A 24,513-nucleotide genomic window follows, 5' to 3' on the forward strand; every position below is an offset into this window, starting at 1 on the left:
TTTTTTTCAAAATTTTTATGAATGTGTTACAGTAGTTATAAAAATTTAATACTCCAATATGTATGTGTTCTGACTCACCACTACCTTATAATCCATTAATTGAAAATCTTTGGTTTACTTGAGGACTGTAATCTTTGTATTTCATGATCTGTGACCTAAAATCCTTGAGGAGGAATAAAACTAATGTAGTGATTTCTGAGTGGCAATTTGTAACTGCAGGCATCAAGTGTATTGAAGTGCTACTGGACTCAGTGGGGGACATAATGTGTGTGGAAAATCTTTAGTTTGGTACTGACTTTTGGCATTCTTACTAGTTAAGCAGACTAAAGATGATGACTTGAAAAAAAATTTCAAATTTTTTAATCCCCTGCCTGCTTTATCTTGCTTTCATCTGCTTATCAGAGAACAGAGTCCTTCACAAGTGTGGTCTGATTGGTCATCTTTTTATTATAAATATTTATTCAATTTTTGTATATTTTTTTGATTGCCTTTTTAAGCAATTTGGATTTGAGAATAAATTAGTTTTATATAATACATATATGTTTTGAGAAGAATTAGGTTTGGTATTCAATAATTTATGAATAATCTGCATGTGAAGCTGATTTTGTTTCATGTGTCATCTTTGCAATAGATACAAAGTATCCAGGAGATTGTGAGATTGTGAGCATTTCATTACTTTGTTTAATTTATATTCAGAAATAAACATTCAGAAAACTAGTAATTTTATGGTATATTATTTGTCTTTATTAATTTAAACTGTACTTCATACATTACTTTTGTGCACCAAAAAAGAATGTTCGTCTTTCTGAAATCCTTTCACTGTCCTCAAGTCTTTCTGCTTTAAATATGGCAAGTGCTTGATTACCTTGGTACACACTGTCAGTCTGTCTTTCCATCAAGTCACTTCCTTCCCTTTAGTTATCAGTTTTAGATTCAGGATGAAGATCTCTCATTTCCTTCAGTATTTGTTCCTATTTTCTCTCTTGTTTCTCATATTGGTTCCATTTGTGGTGCAGTCCATTTGACTGTTTATATCTGCTAATGCCTTATACCCTCTTTGATTTATGCTGTTATGAAATGTATTGTTATTCGCTTTGGAAAGCTTAGCATCATACACTTTATTGCAGTTTGTACAGTACATAATTAAATTCCTCTCTGTTGATTAGATGAATAGTCTTTAAGTTTATAAGTAGATGTTACACAAGTCCGTATAATGTTTCTTAGTGATCTTAGTGTTTTCTAAACAGTTGTGGATGTAGGCTAGTACAGTATAAGGATATGACTGAGTGTTTCTTATTATTTATTATTATTATCTTATTATGCAGCTCCTTTTCAGCAGGTCCTGGGAGTGTTCAAGATGCCTCAATTAATCGGAGAGCCCAATGTAGTGCTCTGCAGCTCCTCCTGGTGGCTCCCATGGAGCCCAACAGGGCTGTCCAAACTCCAACTTCAGCATACCCTGTAGGAATCCATGGTGCCGCAGCCTCCCAGGACAGCTGCCCTCTGGAGTCTCAGGGAAGGTATTGCCATGCCGATGCTCTCTCCCCCGGTTCTTCCATACAGCTGGTGTTCCGGCCAAATAATATATATAGTCATGCTCCGACTTATTTGGGACCGACCATTTGGCCATATGTCGGTCATGAAATGTACAGGTGATTGCAAACTGAAGCTCTGTAGGTCTAGTGTCATGTGTTGCCATTGTTAGTTTTAAAGTAAGGCATGGTGGGTTGCGTAAGCCAGTGTTTCTCAACAACTGGGTTGTGCCAATGGGTCGTGAGTTGCTATTGTTGGTTTGTGAATGGGTTGCCTAAGCCAGTATTTATCAGTATATTTTATATATATATATATATATATATATATATATATATATATATGGTTGAAATAGTTTACTGTCAAATAAATGCAAAGAGTACGCGACACGTGTTTCGCCCTCATTCTGGACTCATCAGGCGTACACACTCCACTGCACTCCCTCTCGGGAATCGAACCTCGGACGTCAGCGCCAGAGGCGATGCCCCTAACGTTGAGGGCACCGTGGAGGATGTTAGCAGATTACTGGCCAACCACTAGCGTTACCTGGTAGGTAACCACCCATACAATCAGATTGTGACACAGACTACGAATGCCGTGAATATATATATATATATATATATAATTCTTTTCGTGTTTGAAACAGAAATTACGTATGAGCATTTGAAACGGAAATTACGTATGACCACAGAGGAACAGGAAAAACATTCTTAATAAACCTGATTCTTGCTGAGAGAGCAAATGGTGACATAGCTCTGGCTGTAGCGTCATCGGGAATCGCTTGTACATTATTAGATGGAGACAGTGCAGCACATTCGGCATTGCAATTACCATTAAACCTCACTCACGACGAAAATCCAATTTGCAACATATGCAAGGGCTCTGGAAAGGCAAAAGTCTTGTAACATTCAAAGATAATAGTTTGGGATGAGTGCATCATGGCACATAAAAGAGCTTATGAAGCCTTGAACCGAATAATGCAAGATCTCAGAGATCCTACCAAAATAATGGGAGGTACTGTCATTTTACTTGCAGGAGATTTTCGTCAAACATTACCAGTTATTCCAAGAGAGACACCAGCAGATGAACTCAATGCGTGTTTAAAATCCATGCTTCTCCCACGGTCAGTTATATGTCGCGTGTTCTTGGATAGGTACACCAAAAAATGTATACATTTATGCACGTAATGGGCAAACAAAAAATGTAGTATACCCGAAAGCACTGCGGTAGTACTCAATGTATCTTTACTTCTTAAATGTTAATGTTTTACTGTTTAATAATTTATATGCTTCTTATATGTTGTTCAAATTCTTTTATCAAAATACCAGTAACGGCGCACTGCACGATAATGTGCAGTGAATACACTTGACTTGAGCATTCATAGTATTCATCCTCTTTCTCTGTACATTTAGCATTCGTTTGCTCAGAGGTTGATGTGCTTGCTGCTTCCTGAGCAGCTCTTCTTTACTCCACCCTAGTGGCCTGCTGCTTCTCTTTCGTCAGCATCTTTTCGCGTTAAAACTGATTGTTAGTTTTTGTGTTGCAATTACTTAGTACGTTTTCTTTAACATTTCACTTAATCTGGCACTTAATTCTTCAATCTGCCTCAAGAATGATTACCGAAGGTGGTAGGGAATGAGAACGGCGCCCATACGCATGCGCGCACGGCTGCCCTGCTGTGCGCTGCCGAGAATTGATTCTACAATAAAATAAAATAAAAATAAACAGTGATAAAATCATCACCCCGAAAGCAGATAGTAGACGTCACGTAGCATATGTGTACCAAATTTCAAGTCAATAGGTGAAACGGTTTGCGAGCTACAGGTGATTTAAAATCCTGGACAGATAAACGAACAGCCACGGTAGCGTATTATAGAAGAAGATTTTACTGTTTAATAATTCTTATTTATCTGCAATGTGCTTCTTATATATTACTTCATATTCTCATATGATAAAGATGTTAATAATGTTGTTTATATTGATTTCTGTGTTATTGTAAATGCTCTTTATTTGTTGAAAAATAAAATTGGCAATTAACAAACTTATTTTATAAATACTACATTTTATTTTTTTCCCTTGCACTCAGTGAGCGAAGCCACTTGGTAATCAGCTAGTGTGTGTGTGTGTGTGTGTGTATATATATATATATATATATATATATATATATATATATATATATTAGCCATGTGCGCCCAACTATGTTGCACGTGTTAAAGTTGTCTGTGAAGGGCTCCCTGTTTAAACGCGGCTGCCAGTCGTGAACTGGGCCCTTCGTCGCACAGCATTATGATTTTTTATAAGGGAAACAAAATTACAAAAGAAAACCCTTGAACATTGATTCAATAGGAATGGCCTACTCTGAATCACTGTCCGAATAGTAATTATGTGGTGGTGTAGGAGCATTTCTGCTTCACTCCGTTCACAGTCCGTCTCGTTTTCACGACGCTGTCATTTTCTCTCACGATCTCTTCTCAACCTTTCTCCAATCTCGCAGGTTGCTTTGTGGCAATCCAAAGAGTAAGGCAATATACACGGAGCAATGGTTATAAAAGGGGGACACATAGGTATCCAGGCTCTTTAAAGCATAAATAGGGATCACTTCACTGACATGTGAGCAAGCCACGGTACAACTGTGAGACGTGCAGCACTCGCTGGCTACAACGTAGCAATAATATTTTCCGGAACGTGCTGTTACGTTGTCATTCATTTTACCCACTGTCTTTCTTTCATTCATATGTTACGTAGGCACGTACCTTTTATCTTCGGCAATCTCATTCTCTAACCAGGCCTCAGGAGCTAACCAGCATAACACTGTCCACCACCCCTTTCGTTATTCCGGCACATTGTTGACATCCGTGAGTAACAACAACGTACTAAACTGGAAAGTGGTCTACACATGCGTGGAATTCGCGGACAAACAAAGATCAAGATCCAAATGAAGATTATATATAAAGATAATTTAAAGCACAACAATTTGTTTAGTTTGAATGTCTGTGTTTTGAGGTGTGACTGGAGTACTACAGTCTTCAGTAGTATAAGCTTGGAGGAGATTCTTAATGCAATGCCTATGTTTTAGCTGTCTCTCTACTGCCATCTAGTGCTTCTTCTTCTAATTCATTTGCAGACAAACAAAGATCAAGATCCAAATGAAGATTATATATAGATATATATATATATACATACAGTGGAACCTCGGTTTGCGAGTAACTTGGTTTACGAGTGTTTTGCAAGACAAGCAAAAATTTTTAATAAATTTTCACTTGATAAATGAGCGAGGTCTTGCAGTACGAGTAGTTTTTCTGCTGAGTGTCATGTGATCACAACTGAGCTAATGGTTCTTCTCTCTCTCTCTCTCACTGTGGGATTGTGGGCAATCGTCTCCTATTCTCCGTCTGAGTCGGCGTGCCTCACTCATATAGTCAACGAGCGTATAGTGTTTACTACAGCATTATCATTGTAACTGTGTGTGTGTGCGCGCGCGCGCTCTCGTGTGTGTGTGTGTGCTCTCGCGCGCGCTCATGTGTGTGTGCTCGCGCGTGCGTGTGTGCTGTGACGTGCGAGTCCCCGTCTTGCACCCTAAAACACGAAGCTGAGTCTCAGTACTTTAGCAACACAAGCTTTATTCAGCTTGAAACGGCAACAGCGCGGTTATTTATACACAGACACAGCAGTCAGGCAGGGCCCTGCACATTTATAATGTTCCTTGTATCACCCATTGACGGCAGGCGCTTATAGCATGTTCACGATCTTTTCGGATTCGCTTTTACGGAGAACTGCTACAGCACTGGGAGACTACGATTGCTTTGGGACGCTCTTCCGCGTGTCGTCCAGTTGGGCGCAATCCCACAAGAGTTTAGAAACTCACTCACACCAGCCATGATTCTTTTCAAAGGTAAAGTGCAAGTTAATTTGTTTTATGTATTTTTACTTTATATTTTGTATTAATCATTTTTATATGAATAGTTTTGGGTTGTGGAACAAATCATCTGAGTTTTTTATTACCCTAAGTTCTTGTCTATAAGCCGGACTCATGTATTAGCCGGAGACCAAAAATCATACGAATTTTTAAAATAAAATCGTATCATAGATAAGCCGGACTCATGGATAAGCCGAACGTACTATAACCTATAACTAATAGAAGGGAGGGAGGTCAGTGGTCTCACTCGCGCCCATTTAATTTCTTTAAGGGGGGAGAGAGTGTGAGATATTGCCGTCTCTCTCACTCCCCGCATGGCGCGGTTGGAGCGGCCGGAGCGCGTTCTTTCTGCTCTGGGCGTCGCCGAGTCAACACGAGCGCGTAGCGGTCATTTAAATTGTGATTTTATATGTAAGCATATTTAAATATATATCGCGGATTTCTGCGGACAATGGGTCTTTTAATTTCTGGTACATGCTTCCTCAGTTGGTTTGCCCAGTTGATTTCATACAAGGGACGCTATTGGCAGATGGCTGAGAAGCTATCCAGCTTACTTTCTCTCTCTCTCTCTCTCTCTCTTGCGCTGACGTAGGGGGGTGTGAGCAGGGGGGCTGTGTGCAGCTGCTTCCTGAAAGAAATGCTGCACGGAGCTTCGCATACTTAAAAGCTCAAAGGGCACGTATTGATTTTTTTTATCTGTCTCTCTCTATCTCTCTCTATCTCTCTCTCTCTCTCTCTCTTCCTCTCTCTTCCTGCTCCTGACAGAGGGGGTGTGAGCTGCCGCCTTCAACAGCTTTGTACCGGCGGTGCTTCGCATACTTAAAAGCCAAAAAACCCTATTGATTTTTTTTTTGACTGCTTGCTTTGCACTCCTTTGAAAAGGAAGATATGTTTGCATTCTTTTAATTGTGAGACAGAACTGTCATCTCTGTCTTGTCATGAAGCACAGTTTAAACTTTTGAAAAAGAGACAAATGTTTGTTTGCAGTGTTTGAATAACGTTCCTGTCTCTCTACAACCTCCTGTGTTTCTGCGCAAATCTGTGACCCAAGCATGACAATATAAAAATAACCATATAAACATATGGTTTCTACTTCGCGGATATTCTTATTTCGCGGGTGGCTCTGGAACGCAACCCCCGCGATGGATGTATAAGCCGGACTTATGTATAAGCCGATATTCTATTTTTTCATTTTCACAACTTTTTTCCTTAGATAAGCCGCGGCTTATTGACAAGAACTTAGGGTATTTCTTATGGGGAAATTCACTTTGATATACGAGTGCTTTGGACTACGAGCACGTTTCCGGAACGAATTATGCTCGCAAACCGAGGTTCCACTGTATATGTATATATATATATATAATATAGTGACACTAGAGGGCACTGTTGCTCCTCAAACCCTACAGACAAATAAACAATAAATCAATAATCACAATAAACAAATCAATAAATCGTTCTTTCTTCCCAGCAGCTCCGTCACACTACCACCCAACTCTGGCTCCCTTTGCTGGGTCTCCAACAGTCCTTTATATATTCCATGACCTGGAAGTGCTTCTTCTCTTTTTCCGGGTCAAACGCCACATCATCCTTCCTCAAGCATCCCAGAAGTACTGTGGGCTTCCGTCCTCATGACTCCAAAGTACTTCAGGGTTGTAAGAAAAGTAGGAGTCCCCAGGTCTTTTATTAGCTCCCCCTGGCGGCACCCAACTGGGCTGAAAAAATGAACTCCATGTCCCATGATGCCCTGCGGGAATCCGGGGTACATTTACCGTCCAGGGGAGCTTACACCTAGCATCCTGGGGGAGGGAGCGTCCTGGAAAGGCTGCCCTTCTCCACTCTTCCTGACCGGATTGAGCTGCCGGCCGTGTATCACATTGCTCCTTACCCAGCTGAGCATCATAGGACGAAGCGGCCTGCCCCGCTAGGGTAGTCCTTCCTCGGGAGGGACTGTTTGCACTGACCGGACCATGGCGTCGTCCTGAAAAACGAGAGCAGGAGAACAACAGGGAGACATTGCACTTTTGTTTCCTTTTAACGACTACCTCGGTTCTTCCTGGACATTCTTTCCATAAATGGCCCGGCTGATGGCATTCATAACACAGCCTCCTCCCTGACTGTAATGTCCTGCGGGACTGGAAGCAGGCTGGTAACGCCCGCTTCGCCCATAGTCCGCCCTCAGCTGGCCAATCTCCCCGCCCACGCGGAGAGCGTCCCCTCCACACACAAGAACTCACAGTTCTATACTCTTTTTTGTCAGGAGTTCCCTGCTTTTCCTACAGGTTCTCCTTTTCTCTCTGGGGCTTGCTCACAGTTTGGGTCTCCCTATGAGTAAGAGAGAGACACTTTACTGTCTGCACCCCTGGATTTTGGACGAGACCGGTGCCGATGTCTTAAGGTTTGGGAAAACCCGGAAGTCAGCACTATCCCGCTGCTCCAACAACCCCCGCGCCTTCCAACGGACACTCGGTCATCACCCCCATATCAATTGTGGGACTCGAGATTACTTGGAAGCTGATACTAGCCAATCGTGCTGCCCTTGTCATCTGTGTCCCGACTTCATGTACGGTACCGGTCGAACCCACCTGTACCGCCGAATCTGTCATCTGGGTAAGCTCCCATCCGAAGCGGCGTAAATATTCCTCCACCCGCCATAAAGGTGCTTCGGCCGTCGCTCCCAACTCATCGATGATCTTCTTCATCAAAGAGATGACCTGTAAAAGGCTTTTTACAGGCTGGATTACCTTTTCCAGCTCCCGCACATTAAAGTCGCTTTCCCGATCGGCTGGAGACAAGCTCGGACTTTGAAAAGCCCCGTCCCCCATGAGCTGGCAAGCGTCTCCTGCGCCTGCGTAGTTGGGCCTCGCACTGCCTTTTGGGATTTGGAGTTTCGGAGATTAGCTTCAAGCTGACCGTGATCCGCCTGACTCATTTTTTTGGTGGATCGATCGGTCACTCCCTGAACCTCCTTACCTTCATTTATGGCGCGCGATGCTTCGTCCTCCTTCCCCTTCCTTTTCGGGAAAGCCGCATCCATCGGGATGTCTTTAATAAAGCATACAGGCTGCTGTTGACCTCCTCTATCCCCTGATGCCTCGGGTCTGGTAACGTGTCCGTTGCTGGTAGACCGCATGCGGAAGTCTTCCATGTTCAGACATCCCTCGGAAAGCGCACAACCGTCTTCGGAAGGATTCTTCGTCTTTGCTACGAAGTCAGGGTGAGCTCCTTCTATGAAGTATGAGCACGGGACAAAATGTGTTATTTTGAAGACGTTTTCAATCCCTTCCCCGGCATATACCTCGTCTTGGATGACGTCACCTGGAAAATTTTCCTCCCGTAAGGCAATGTTGCTTTGTTGCTCACCTTGGACGCAGGGGGGACGTCCAGCACCTGACTTCTCTCTGCACTGTCGGTCTGTTTAGTCTTCTTTTTTCCAAATGTCGGACCGGCAAATGGGCTTGGCGGTTCCCATGTGTCGCTGTCTGTATGTTATGTCCACGTTAATTTTAAAAAGGTTTTCTGACCTAAAGCGACAGTCAAAATACTGCCAGCTATGCCACTGTGACACTAGAGGGTGCTGTTGCTCCTCAAACCCCCCACAGACAAACATTCAAGACACCAAGTAAAAGCACTAGAAATATTTTTAATTTCTTCTTTTAGATATTGTGCCACAGTAGACATCACAATCACCCTCAATAAACAATAAATCAATAATCACAATAAACAAATCAATAAATACTCCTCTCCTCCCAGCAGCTCCATCACACTACCACCCAACTGTGGCTCCCGGAAGTACTGTGGGCTTCCGTCCTCGTGACTCCGAAGTACATCCGGGTTGTAAGAAAAGTAGGAGTCCCCAGGTCTTTTATTAGCTCCCCTTGGCGGCACCCACGGCACCCAACAGGGCTGAGAAAATGGACTCCATTGCCCATGATGCCCTGCGGGAATCCGGGGTACATTTACCGTCCAGGGGAGCTGCCACCTAGTTTCCTGGGGGAGGCAGTGTCCTGCAAAGGCTGCCCTTGTCTACTCTTCCCATTCTGGGACGTCCCGACCAGATTGAGCTGCTGGCTGTCTATCACAATTATACATACTAGCCGATGCCCGATACGGCGGTGTAAGAATAGGAACGGAAAACGATGAGAAAGAAATTCAGAATTCAAGAAGAAATAAATACTTCTTGAAAGACGCAGTTGTGCATAGGCGTTTTGGTGGAGAAGATAGATAATGAGTCGAAAGATCTAACCCTAGAAAATGCCACGTACAACTGACCATGGCTGAAGACTGGTATCAGGTCTGTGCTCTGGTCTTTCTGTATCCGACAGTGCATGTAGAATTTCCGGCCAAGCAGGATTACATGTCAGAGTGATAAATAAATCAGGCTTTCCAAATTTACGTACTATGGCCATGGCATCCTGATAGTTGTGTTGCATGTATCTTGGACTTCTTGGAAATATGGATGGCAATATGATCATTTTGCCTACACATATGTTTATTTTCAGCGTTTGCTTGCAGTGCGTCTGATAGTCCTTTGTATTGTTCCACGTGCAGATCTTGTTGATATAATCTGAGATAGTTGAGATGTGCGCCCTCTGTTTTAACATATGCATCTACGACGTATTGTTGGAATAGTTTGCCGCTGGAGTGCTCATTGCTAATCTGTATGCGTAAAATTGGCATCGAGTAAGCCTTATTCGCTTGGCGGTTCTTTTATCGGGAACATGTTGTAAATCTTTGTGCCAGCCAATGTCTCCGTAAGGGAATAAAAGTGGGTAAACCATAGGCTCGCAATTCATATTGAGCGTGGAAATCTGTTTACAGGAGTTGCCTATGGGATAGATGCAAATGTCCCTTTCGGCAGGCGGTTCGCTGTCTTTTCCGGTGAAAATTGCTGCATCATTGGTGTGACATGTCAGGGCATTGTATCTTTGTAAATCCTGCCTAGGGTTTTCCTTGAAAACCATTTATACAGATGCTGTTGGACTGAGCGATTTCATGCATGTTTGTATGATTTAGCGAAGGGGTTGATGGTTCTGAGCATGAAATCTAGCTGGAGAAGTACATTTTCGCTGCATGCAGTTTGCTTTATTTTGTAAGCATATTTCAGTAGTTTGCGCTGTGTCAAAAACATACAACTGTCCATATCCTGGAGAGGTAGAAGTGTTAACGTATAGTGGAGAGATTGGTGATAAATTTGCCCGTGTATTTTAAAACAGTATGGTCCATGGAGATTGAGTTATCTGTGTACCCATGGAAGCAAACGCTAGAGAAGAGTTGTATTCTTGAATGTGTTCATGATAATTTTTAGCTTCTGATGTTTGCTCTGTAAGAAGCTGTTGTAAGACACAGGAGCCGCAGGCAGCATGGGGAAGGATTTGGAAGAGGACAAATAGGAACCGAGAAATGCGGTTTCGGCTGCATGTGGGCAGGACCGGTTTTGAAGTGGAAGCAGGATGAACCAGAAGAGAAATATATATATATATATATATATATATATATATATATATATATATATATATATATATATATATATATATATATACAGTAATCCCTCCTTCATCGCGGGGGTTGCGTTCCAGAGCCATCTGCGAAGTAGAAACCATATGTTTATATGGTTATTTTTATATTGTCATGCTTGGGTCACAGATTTGCGCAGAAACACAGGAGGTTGTAGAGAGACAGGAACGTTATTCAAACACTGCAAACAAACATTTGTCTCTTTTTCAAAAGTTTAAACTGTGCTCCATGACAAGACAGAGATGACAGTTCCATCTCACAATTAAAAGATTGCAAACATATCTTCCTCTTCAAAGGAGTGCGCGTCAGGAGCAGATAATGTCACATAGATAGAGAAAAGCAAACAAATCAATAGGGCTGTTTGGCTTTTACGTATGCGAAGCACGGCACAAAGCTGTTGAAGGCGGCAGCTCACACCCCCTCCGTCAGGAGCAGAGAAAGAGATAGAGAGAGAGAGATAGAGAGAGACAGAGTTTGTTTTTCAATCAAAAATCAATACGTGCCCTTCGAGTTTTTAAGTATGCGAAGCACCGTGCAGCAAGTCGTTTCAGGAAGCAACTGCACAAAAGATAGCAACGTGAAGATAATCTTTCAGCATTTTTAGACCAGCGTCCGTATCATCTAGGTGTGCGAACAGCCCCCCTGCTTAGTCCCCCTACGTCAGGATCAGAGAAAGTCAGTTCAAGAGAGAGAGAAAAGTAAGCTGGGTAGCTTCTCAGCCATCTGCCAATAGCGTCCCTTGTATGAAATCAACTGGGCAAACCAACTGAGGAAGCATGTACCAGAAATTAAAAGACCCATTGTCCGCAGAAATCCGCGAACCAGCAAAAAATTCACTATATATATTTAAATATGCTTACATATGAAATCCGCGATGGAGTGAAGCCGCGAAAGGCGAAGCGCGATATAGCGAGGAATCACTGTGTGTATATATATATATATATATATATATATATATATATAAAAGCATATACATTTATAGACCATCCATATTACTAACCGAGAATGGTAAAACGGATATGGACGCAGGGACCTGCCTGCCCGTGGACGCAAAAGACGTACTGCGCAGGCGCCAACCAACGGAAAATAAGAAATGAGGACGCAAAGACGCAGGGACCTGCCTGCCTGTGGACGCAAAGGATGTACTGCAGGCGCCATGCCCCCCTCCAACCAATGGATCCAACCAACAGAAAATAAGAAATGAGGATGCTAAAGAAAAAAGGAGTCATACGCAAGCGCAAAGCCATGGCACACAAAACAGAGGATTCAGACCCACGCCCGCCACACAAAGCTCCCCTCCACTAACAGAAATAAGAAATCGGGCCACGCGCCCCTATAATAAATGATGCAACGCGCCCCTTCCACACAAAAAAAGGAGTCAGACGCAAGCGCTACGGAGTCCACACACCAACATAAATAGGCGCCACACAAAGCCCCCCCTCTCCCCCCCACCGCAACAGAGCAAAACGGGAGAAACTACGAACCGTCAGAGTAGGAAACAAAGTAAAACCTCATAAAAAGGATAAAGAACATGCCGCAAGCAGGATAAAGCGAGGTCAGAAATACAACACAAAGTAGGAAACAAAGTAAAACTTCATAAAGGGATTAAAGAAACAAAGCACACAACATCCCCCCCCCCCCCCCCCCCGAGTAAAACGGGAGAGACTACCCACGTGCGCAGTCAACACATAAACCCCCCCCAAGGATACCAGAGCAAAACGGGACAGACTACAAACCGTCAATAGTAGGAAACAAAGTAAAACGTCATAAAGAGGTTAAAGAACAGAAACAAACACATAGAGAGCAGGTTACAAAACAAAGCCCCCCTCTCCACAGTAAAACGAGAGACACTATGCACGGTCTGACATGCCGCAAGCAACATAAAGCGAGGTCAGAAATAAAACACAGAATAGAAAGCAAAGTAAAACTTCATAAAGGGATTAAAGAACGGGGACGAACACATGGAGAGCGGGTTACAGATGATGAAACCTGGAATACAACACCTACAAAAAAACCTAGGCACTAAACACATGCACACCAAGATACAGAATATAAAGTCAGAACCAACGACAGTTAAACGTCCACACCACACAGTGGATACGGACCCTGAAGGTTCAGGCGCCTACATCGGGCGTCACAAAGCCCAGTAAAATACAAAAGGCAAATGCGCCTACACAGCATGGTAAGAACCGACATAATACGGAATGCGCAGGCGTGGCCGCCATATTGTGAGTGGCACTAATGCGTACATCTAATGAACGGGGACTCCTACAACGCGCGTCTCAAACTGCATAAGCAAAGCAGGCACGGGTTCAACACGACACGGCTCGATTTACCGAGATACAAACACGCGCCTGCCTGAATATAATTAATTAACAGTGGAGAGCCCCAGAGTGACACGGGCATGCTCTCCGTATTAAACGTGCGTCATCCTCACACGTGGCTACCCAGTGGGCACGGGTTCAAAACGCCGGGGGTAGGCGAGCGGAGCCCCCTTGTATATAATATGCAAAAATTAAATACTGTCTACCCATCAATCTACGTATCATGCAAATTCATCTTCTCAGATAAGCTGCATTCTAAGAAGGATTAGTCCAAAGAGCAACAAAATTAATTTGGATAGAAGAAAACTGGTAAATTATATATGATGATGGATCAGCATTAAGGACAAGTGTCAACATGGACACCGTGGAGAGAAGGAAAATTGCTAAGACTTAGTAATGGCAAATCAGCAATTATTCATTGATAAACCATTTATGACTTTATATTTAAGAAGGAGTATTTTGAGTTAATCTGAAGGGAGTAATTTAAAAAAATGAGTTATATAGCTGTATTTCTTTGCTCTAGTTGTGATTCTTATTTTGAATTAACAGTGTAGTAGCAAATGACACGTATCATCAGCCTGACCAGAAAGGAATTACAGTATTTAATCTATCTTATAATAAATAAACACCCAGTTCAAGATACTTTATCTTAAAAATTACTGCAAAATTAAAGAAAGAGAAAAACAGTTTAGAGAACAAAGAATTCTGACAACTGAAAGTTTATCCACGTAAAATAACACCTAAATTTTAAATGTCTTCTGGTAAGTTAAAATTCAAGGCTTTCAACTTAAGTGTGTTTGGTATTACTTTACTATTGTCAAAGTTAGCAGCCACTAAAGAGCTTCTGATTTTCTGAGTTAAAGTTTTACATAACATTAAAACTGTTAATTCACATATAAGTATAGTCATATTTAATTTAAATAACAAATACAGCTGTATATCATCAATATGCATTTGCAAACTACTATTTTGATCCTGACTAATGGTAACACAGAGGAAAGAGAACTGGCCGTATTACTGAACCATGAATAATACAAATATCGAACTATCTACTCTTTTAGATATGTGTAGATGGAATTCTACTTTACTCTTTATAAATGTAATATTTTAATGTAATGAACTAGGCTTCAAATCAAGTGAAAAGCATGTTTATAAATAGAAATGAGAGTGATTATTCCTTTATCCTTAATATTTTTGTCTACCTTTAGTGTTGTTATTGGTGAAGAGATAATGAGGAAAATCAATTTTTGATGCACTGTTGCACATTGATATTACAAACTAATTTTAACCTATGCAAGTGAACTAAACTATTTTAATGATTGCTCATTTGTCATGGCTTAGCAGACAAATTGTTGTACCGTAGGATTTTCCCTGGAGTTGGCAGCAAAATCGCAGATCAGCTGTGGAAATTTGAAAAGACACAGAAATAAGCTTGGATATATACAGTCCATCACTATTCAGATGAAGTAGACGCAAGGATTCAAGAAAAATCAGTGTATTTTGGAGCACACATATCCTTTCCTTATGCATGTGTATGTGTCAGAAGCTATACATAACAAACATATAGCTGTGAAAAGAATAAAAAAAATGATATAATCTAACAAAAAAGGCAAAAGAACATTCATCCCTGTTTTGTTGTTTATTTAAAAGTCACTAAATGAAAAATATTTTGTTTCTATCTTATTTAGGGTAAATAGCCTTTCCTCTTCTGAGATGTAACAAGCAGCTGTGATAATAGTGTGTCTATAATATATATATGCATCCATTATCAAACCAATTAGCCTATGATGCAAAAGTGAATTGTTTCTGTTGAAAGCAGGAATACCAAAACAAAAGTCCACATGTATACTAGTAGATCATTGTTTTGTCTTGGTAGAGTTCTATATTACTCTACTTTCCCCCTTTTGTATTATTAATGTATAGCCTTTGTCAGAATGCCCCAAACCCCATAGACTTACCGCTGTTTATAAGGTTCTATACTTTATAGCTTCTCCCCACCTTCCCTTCTACATCTAAAACCTCAGGCAATTACATAGAGTAAAAGACGAGCAGGAGATAAGTTACAACTTTAAAAAATTTATTATTGGTAATATTCATAAAATAATAACAATAAGCTAAGTACATGTAAATATTGGCAATCATATAACCTGATAAATGCTGATGTGTAATTTTAGGCGGCACACACTTGTTAGTTACTTAAAATGTCTCCAGTTAAGTCATCATCACCACTTGCCTGTCTCAGTATTGCTGCTGAGCTGTGTTTCTCAGTGTGGTCTTGTTTTCAATCCATGGTGTGTGAGATGCTCCTTCATTATGATGGTGTAAGAGAGAGAGGGAGGCAACCAAATTTATACATTCTTTCTCCAAATCCTTACACCAATAGGGTGTCGTGCTACAGAATGGCCTCTGTTTCAAACAAATCCCAAACAGCCATACTTCAGATGTGTTGAACTGATGCTTGCCAGCTAGGTAGTCTGGCTTTCCAGTGGAGTTTGATTGAAAGAGTCCTGCAGAGAATCACTTACCAGCCTGGTTTTAGGCACTTCCTCTGAACCTGTCATAAAAAAGACAAAAAATAAATGCATTATTGATGTATGCCGTATTTACAATTTGATTAAAGAGAGGACATAGCAGTATCATACTGTCTCCTTACTACAAAACTGTTACAGAGAATCACAAAACATTAGAGAAGCAGTTGTTGTAAAAGGTCCAAATCCATAAACCGGCAAAAACTGTTTGATTGATTGGATGTAATAATTGATTTTCAAACACAATTAGGCATCTGCCACATATCCTCTATTGACTAACCAATTAACCTGCTTCTATGATGTCATCACATCATGAGTTTACATATTCAGTTTTCCTCAGATATATTTCAGTTATTTATTTTGTCTTGATTATCTTTTTTTATGCAACTTTATCCACTTGCCGTTGTCTCTTTTTCACATGTACTTTTGCATATAGGAATTTTGAATCCAAGAATTACTATTGGAGAACACAATTCTTTCCTTAGAAGTTGGCATTACTACCTCAGAAATTTTAAAATAATCACTTAACACCTTAAAATCTTCATTTCGTTTTGCCTGCGTAAAGCAGTGGGTAAACTGTTTAAAGTAAATAACCAGTTCAAACTCAAACTTGTTTAAGTTTTGCATATGGCTTGATTCTTTTTGCCATTTATCTTACAGTTACCATTTCCAATTAATTTTCAATATGTCCAGGGAAAAAATTATGTAAAATCATGGAAAATCAACAGTCAATTAGCTATTTAAAATCTTAGTATGAAAGAAAACACAAGCCATTTCATTTAACACTCCTCCCCTTTCAACACTAAAAAGTTTCCTAAGTTTATGAAACATGTTCTTGTACAAATCGGTGTATGCAGGCAAAAGTTCTTACTTGTTTGCTGACAGCTGAATGTAAACCAAAATATGACCCTCTTTAATCCTATAGTCTCACAATTCAGCAGTTTAATTTTAGTAAAAGGCTGACATTTATTAGTTTGCAGTTGCCTTTATTAACGGCTTTAGGTTCCACACCTCATTTGCATATGCAAATAGTACAACAAATGCTTGGGTCCTGTTTAAATACAGTATATGTCTTAATTGCATCATCCAACTGTTTATCTTTTGCCTTGCTCCCTCTGCCACCATAACCTATCATGTATGTGGGAGGAGCAATAGCTTTAGATTCATCAAAAATTTCGATTTCCGGTTTTCGTCGGATGTCAGCGTTTTAGGGTCCCCTGATACCAAAAACACTGATATCTCAATGATGGATGTGTTTCTGTCTGTGTGTCTCAGTGTCACAGTTTCTTGAGGATGGTCTAGATCTAAAACGGCTGGACAGAAAAATACCAAACTCGAAACTTAAGCCTGTTATGAGTTGATGATATGCTGATTAGTTTTTGAGCCAATTACTGCAAAAGAAAGAGGCACTCATGAGCAGGGGTTCTTAACCGGGGGTATCCATACCCCTTGCGGGTATGGCAACCAAATGCTGGGGGTATGGGACTCGATCTCTGGATACTGGTATTTATTTTATTTAATGTATTAATTTATACTTGGGTAGTACGTGAATGGAACGTGATAGAATCTTTGAGAACATTTGACATTTCCTGCAAATGCTTGTGTTTAGTTTTACACGTGTGTATTTACTACAGCTTTAATTTTAAATTTAATACGTTTTAATTTTAATATTTAAATTTAATAAATGTATATTTACTAAACAAGCATGTATTATTTGTTTATTGGCAATGTACGTATCTCGAAGACTCTAGAAGGGCGTTTTACATTGTATATAAAGGCAGCGACTGCGCACAACCATTCATTCTGGCAACTAATAGAAGGAATGGTGATGATTATTTCGACAGTCAAGTAAAAGGGGTATGGGACCATATTGGACAATCCATTGGGGGTCTGGAGTTATCAAAAGATTAAGAACCCCTGCTCTAGAGGAACCCTCAAATACTGTAGTTCTGCAATTAATTATGAATTCTTCTCATCAGTTGCTATCATAATGACCTATTTTATGATCAGCAAGATCAGCGTCAGACAAATAATTACTGAAATGTTATAGAATAGTTTGATTAACTTGGTTCCTGGGACACAAAGCATACTGAAGCTCATTTCCATGGATAATGATATTTTACATGAGGTTGACGTGAAGCCAGGTTCATTTTTTTAAAGACCTGACTCTAGTCAGTGTGACTAAATAGAGTGGTTAGGCATATCTGCCTAATTCCATTTTTTCCTGTTATGGTTTGATTTTCAGTAATATGTTCTTTTTAGTTCCTGTTGGTTATAATTGCAATGTTACATGCATGGTAGGATTTCTCACTCAGGCTGCTATTTAAGTAATACTATGGGCATTGACACTTCTCAAAGTCCGTATTTCTTCTTGCCCTATACGGTATTATTTAAGTTCCTTCCTTTCCATAGTGTTTATATAATTTTCTTATGAAGTATGTGAAAATAGTGATAACATTTCCTTTGACATAAAAGCTTAGATATTAAAAATGAAAAGATAATACCCATTGCCACGGCCATCTCCACATAGTATCTTTTAAGTACCAGTACAAGAAGTAATTGTTTCTTTCAAATGCTGTACATAATTTTAAATTGTTTTGCATTTCCTCATTCTGAGTGGGGAAAAAAACTGTCCATCTTCCAAAAATCAAGTTTATTTTTTGTCTGTGATTATAACATGTTTACAGTTGTGCAAGGAACAGATCTCCTTTGAAAATATTTCTTTAATTAAACCTTAAAAAGGAAAAAAACAGTAAATCATTGATTTAATTTTTTTCTTCTGATAATGGCTTTGATTAGACTTGTGATCAATACGTATCTGTGTTTGGTAAGCTACATGCCCTTAAAGACATGTTCATTTTAGGTTTTATCTATATATTAATTTAACAAACATACACTGTATATTCATTTTTTTTGTCCTTAAAAAGGTACATTTGTTAAAACTGTGCTTCATTTGTTGTATTGAGTTTCAAGTCAGATGTAGTAAGTTTAATAATCAGAGCTGCAATTAAGTAAATCTCTTGCTAAATTTATTGCAAGAAGAAGCAGCATATCAATGAGTGCAGATGGTCTTTTCTTTGTGTTCTCATCACTGCAGCAACAGATTTACAAAATGCACTTGGGGTGCTTTGTTAAGCTTTAGCAGAATGTGTGTGTTAGTCAGAATTGACACCGGCTAATGGGGATATATTTTTTAACACCGTTTTGTTACTGAGAGCATGAGGTAAGAGTCATGCAATCAACCTGCTGTGCGGTGTTCTTTGTACATATGGCTACTACAGTTTATAACTAATGACAGTCTAGTCTGTTCACAAGCAGCTTCTTGTTTTTTTATTTTAATTCTCAGTGGACTAAAAACCCACCTTTTGCACAACACCACAGAGACAAGATAAATAGCTCCTTCTGTAGATAAAGGTAGGTTTCAAGGGCAGTTTTTTCTTTATATACTGTCAGATACGTGCATTTTTAGGATGGTTAATGTTGGATACAAAATCTATTCTTTCACGTTTTTTTTTCTTGTTTATTTCCCTAGGCATGTGTGAGTCCACGGGCAGAAAAAATCCATATTGTTTATGCTTAAATTCTTCATTTATTAAAAATAATTGTTAGTTCTTTCCAAAGATATTTTCCTACTAGGTACTTGTTTGATAAATAAGAAGCACCAGTCATAGTCAAGTTGTTAGAATACCTGTTGATTGATTATAGTTTGGGAATAATCTGCTTAATTTGTTATGCTGATGGGACAGTATCTCCCTCTGAAGAGCTGTTGATACTATTGTTGTCCTGCTGCTCTCTCTTATTAAAGTGCTTTTTGGCTTTAAGGTGAAGGTTGTTTCTCAGCTTTATATAGTGCCTTTGCATATTCACTGTTATCTTAAGGCAGTTAGCACTTTTTGTGCCTTTATTTGCTAGATGCATACAGCAGCACGAACGTTTAAACCACTAAGAATTTAATGAGGCAGTAGTTAACACCTGCAGAAATATAACCGTTATGCTTTAAGTGAATTGTAATAATGTTTTGTTTATTAGTCATTGGTAGCAAGTGACATTATTGTGTGTTTGCCCTTTGACATGTGCCTTCATTTACCTACATTATGGCTTGCAGGCTACTTTTATAAATTTCACTTTATAAGCTGTATAAATACACCTCCAAAAGTAACAATGTACTGCAGTTATTATCTAGTATGCAACACCTTCAGCAAATGCAAACTCCTTTAAGGTAAAAAAAAAAAAAAATGTAATGAAATATTTTATGGATAAAATAAAAGCCCTTTGGATTTTCACAAATGTCTCACTTCCTCTACTAAAGAATATGTTTCTTAAAAACTGATTGTACAACAAAAAGTTATAGGTTTGCTTTTGCTTGTTGTGTGAGATGTTGCCAAGCTTTAAATAAGCTCAGACAAATCTGCCTACCAGATTGGAAACTGATTGAATCTTCTAATTTACAGCATTTGCTTCAGCCAGAATCGTCTGCCATCAGTAAGTGCATACAACAGAATAATTTTTCTTCTTGTCGAGCTGCAAATTATGTAAGCACAGCTTATCAAGTCAGTAGACATGTTGTCCAGGGGTCATGGCGATACCCAGCAATATCAGCTGTCACAGTATTTTAAGTTTTTCAAAATGGGAGCAGTAATCATTTTTGCATATTCAGTGAGTTTATGAATTTATGCTTCCCTTTTGTTGATAAATTCTAATTCTAATTTCCAATATGGATAAAAGACTCTTGAGACATACCTCATTCAAAACATGCAGACCATTCCAGATATATGCTCTTAAATTACTAGATCAGGTTCATGGTGAACAGAAGCCTAAGTCAGTATCCTGGGAAACTTCACCCAACAAATTCCTAGGTTTAAGACCTTGTATGATTCAGCTTATTTGTGCACAAAGCTGTAAAATATCTTGGATCAAGCACTGTAAATTTCACAAAAGCCTTCAGATAATCTCATTGTTTAATGAGATTTTACCAGTCATAAAAGAATCGGGTGATGATGCATTCAAGTCTGGAGCTATTATGATAGTTTACGCAGTTAAGCACAGACAGTTTTGCAAGGTTAGCTTTTTGAAAAATGCCTTAAATTTGAATTGACTACAGAATAAGGACAATGTCATACATCTGCATAATGAAGGAAATTAGGACCAACTTCAAATTAACCCATACATTTTTGCAAGACTAAAATTAACTTCATTATTTTTTAGTGACACAGAAGTTAGTGCTTCTGTTTCACAGCACATTGCACTGGAGAGGTTAATAGTATGACTGTCTTTACCCTCACAAGCAAGATTGTCATCCCAACTCAGTCACAGTTTGCCACAACTCTTGATACCACAGTTTATTATGGCACTTAAAGAGTGAATACAAAATGAAAAAGAAACAGACAAGAAATACAAATATGCTGTGCCTTTTGGTCTTCCCCTATAGTTAGTTGTATTATTCAAACAGTTCTTTCTTAGGTCCTTTTACTTTATCTCTCTCTCTCTCTCTCAACTGTCCTCCTTCTATTAGTGAGCCTTTTGCTAAATAGGGGCCGTTTAAATTCATTAGTCAGCCTAAACCATATTTCTTTAGACTATGTAAGAAAAACTGGAGTAGCTAGAGAAAAATCAAACTGGTGGTCAATTGTGAATGTACAAATTCCACACAGATAGTAAGCAACATGGCTCTTATCTAAAACAATTGTATATTTTTATGTAATGGTTCATAAGCATTTCATCATGGAGAGTCAGTGTTGCATCATCATAGTCAAAAAACATAATCACAAGAAACTGAAAGAGGAGACAACAGATTTTTTTTTTTAGATTTGTGCCACTCAAGACTTCATATAATCTTTTTGTTTAATATACATCCATTTTAGTTCAGAGTTGCATGAGTAGAAGAATTTCCTCACAGTATGACTGTCTAGTCTGGATCACTAGACTGCAAATGTCAAACTAAGATGTGAGGATGGAGCTCCATTAGAAACAATCTGTTGAGAGCTCTGCAGATAGTGATACTGTGATTGGGCTGCAGTATGTAAACCATTTTTTATAACCTATAAATGAACTATACAAGTAGAATAGTGAAAAGAAAAAACAGTGACTGTCTACTAAGCAAAGAAGGATATGTTTCCAGGTTAAAGGTGCTTTGTATTGTTCTTAACTAGTGTCTTTATGGTGTACAAGGTCCTAAATGTTTTTTCCCCAGAATAATTTTGTCTATTAGCTCTCTTATATTGCAGGATGAATTTTCCTTGCATGGTTTAATTGCACTCATTAGAAATTGGTTAAGACTTTATTGCATGTTTAAACATTTGCTTGTTAATATTCATATCTATGGCTAGTGATTTTTTTTTATTAACTGCTTAATGGAAAAATGCAACATTCACATAACAGATAAATTATAATTTTTAGAAAAAAGTATTGAGAATACATTTGCAACAGTGTTGTCACACTGTAAATTATCTCATTCCCTACTGAGCTAGAGCATTTAATGCAGTTTACTTTATGTTTCGTTTTACTTAAAAACACTTCTAGTATTAACATACCTGAGGTATTTTGATGTATTGCAGTATCGTTCTTGTTAAATGATGTACCTTATGCTTAAGGAATCTTTATTATGTGTGTTAATATACTGTATTTTCTATTTAATAATAGGTATTTGTTAAGCAAGGTAGGAGTGTAAATGTGTTTTATGCATAGGCTCAAGCCTTTAACACCATGAATTGGATAAGCAGCTTGAGAATTCAAGTTTATACTTAAAACATTTTGCTATGTGTAAGTTATTTTTTCTTACTAATGGAGTGCATTATAAAACTTTATATGATATTTAAGCTTTGAATCAGTCATTCTGCCCTTCATAGATGGTGGAATGAAAAACAGCACTTTAACAGAGAATGCATATTTATGGCACCACAGCATTTGTTTTTGTTGTAAATTTGCATTGAATATCTTGAGTGCTTTGCATAAATTTATGTTTTGCATACAGTGCTTATCTAATAAGCATAAACATGACACGAGAAGTGTCATTTGAGAGTGACAGAGCAAATAGTGCTCTAACCATCAGTCTTTCACACCACTTAATTGTGTATGTGGGAATACTTTTCATACTGCAGTAACTGTTTATAAATCATTTGGGCACGTTTTCAGCTCTTCTGATGTTGAGCGGCTGGATATATTTGCGTGGGAATCCTCTTTGCTGTGCAAAGCTTTATCCTTATTGGATTATTGTGCTCGTCTGAGGTTTCCTTCTACACTTCCATTTATATGTCACTGAATTGCCTCTCATTTGAATAACTCTGGCGACATGCAGTGCATACTACTGCAGACTGTTTTATGTATTTTTAATGAAAAAGAGAGAAGAGAGGGAAAAAACACCTTCGCTAGCCCCTTTTTGCACAAGCTAAGCTAATTCTCAGTAAATGGGCTGGACAGTAGCTTATAAAAATACTAATGTAATAAAGAGCCCAACAGGGATTTGCTGAGGGCTAATGCTGTAATGTGTTAGTCATCCATTATCTGCTTCTGTTTTCGCAGGTTCTGAATGAAGACTGATGCTGTTCTGAGAGATGCCATCCAGCATGCTGAAAGAGTGATAACCTACAGATTTTTTGCTTGAGAGCAAACCTAAACCTCTCCTGGGGAAAGAACTAGCAAGGCTGTCACTTTGTGTTGCAATCTCTTTCTAGACATTGAGTAAAGCAAAAGAAGAAGAAGGGAAAAAAAAGAACGACAGCAGAGGGCTTGTGTGCATTTGTATGAGTGAGGAGGAAGCCAAGCAGAAGCAGCCTCGCATAAAAGATTCTGTTCAGTTAAGAAATCAGAAGAGCCTTCCAGATTTGTGGTCTGCAGCAGTCTTACCTCCGACACAGAAGGAATGACGAGCAGCTGGGGGCCAACAAAACGTATGATGACCCAATGCTGAATAGGTCCTGCCTGTTCTGCTGCAACTGCCTAATAATCAGGTTTACAGACAGCTAAGGCAGTGCTGTCTCATCTTCTCTCACGGATTGTGCCAGCAACAGCAGGGTGGACATGGGTGTTCATGTTTGTGGATTGGTGTTACTTTTGTTATTTTTTCAATGCAGTTGCTTAGGGTTTATAAGCCCACTTTCTGTTTTTAAACGGTGAGTGAAAGTATAGTTTGTTTCTTTTAAATGATTTTAACAGTCAGATTCTTTGAATAAAATGTTATCTTAGCTTTGGCCCTCTAAAATACCTAGTTGTAAAGATAATGTGTTCATTTTTTCATAGTCTTAAGGTCATTATAATAAACAGATTGGGAAATGGAGATTAAATGTTTGCAAGTGTGTAGTAGTAGCTTTGTCATAAGTTGTAAATGCTTATGAAATATTTTTTGGTGTAAACTTTTTAAGAAAACTTTTTGTAGCTAATATGTATACTTAAGATTGAAGTGTATTTTCACCAATATGATTATATTACATGAAAATCCTACCTTCTGTATGTAGAAATATTTTTCCAAGTGTTTTTGATGATGGTTGTAGTCTTTAACCTTGCAGGATATTTTAGAAAGAGCACAGTGCAGTTAATTCAGTTTACATTATTTACTATGTGCATGGCATCTAAAAAGAGAAAAAGAATTACTTGTAGTGTGGTGTTTTGTATTTATTTTTAGCCTTTGCCAGGCAGTGCAATTAATTTTCCATATGTTTTTATTGTGCACAGTACTGTATACACACTGTTTTAAAAAAGGACACTA

At 39.0% G+C, this 24,513-nt stretch overlaps 1 protein-coding gene across 8 annotated transcripts in view; it reads left to right on the forward strand.

Moving 5' to 3' along the window:
- Positions 1–24,513, forward strand: part of pam (peptidylglycine alpha-amidating monooxygenase) — a 392,585-nt gene that overhangs the window by 118,950 nt on the left and 249,122 nt on the right. For all 8 annotated transcript variants that reach the window (XM_028805293.2, XM_028805296.2, XM_028805297.2 and 5 more), the window contains exon 2: positions 23,331–23,920. In XM_028805293.2, coding sequence (XP_028661126.2) covers positions 23,829–23,920 — 92 coding nt within the window. In that variant the 5' untranslated portion in view covers positions 23,331–23,828. The remainder of the gene's footprint in view (positions 1–23,330; positions 23,921–24,513) is intronic.

The sequence above is a fragment of the Erpetoichthys calabaricus genome, chromosome 7, assembly GCF_900747795.2.
Source record: "Erpetoichthys calabaricus chromosome 7, fErpCal1.3, whole genome shotgun sequence".
Classification (NCBI taxonomy): Eukaryota; Metazoa; Chordata; class Cladistia; order Polypteriformes; family Polypteridae; genus Erpetoichthys; species Erpetoichthys calabaricus.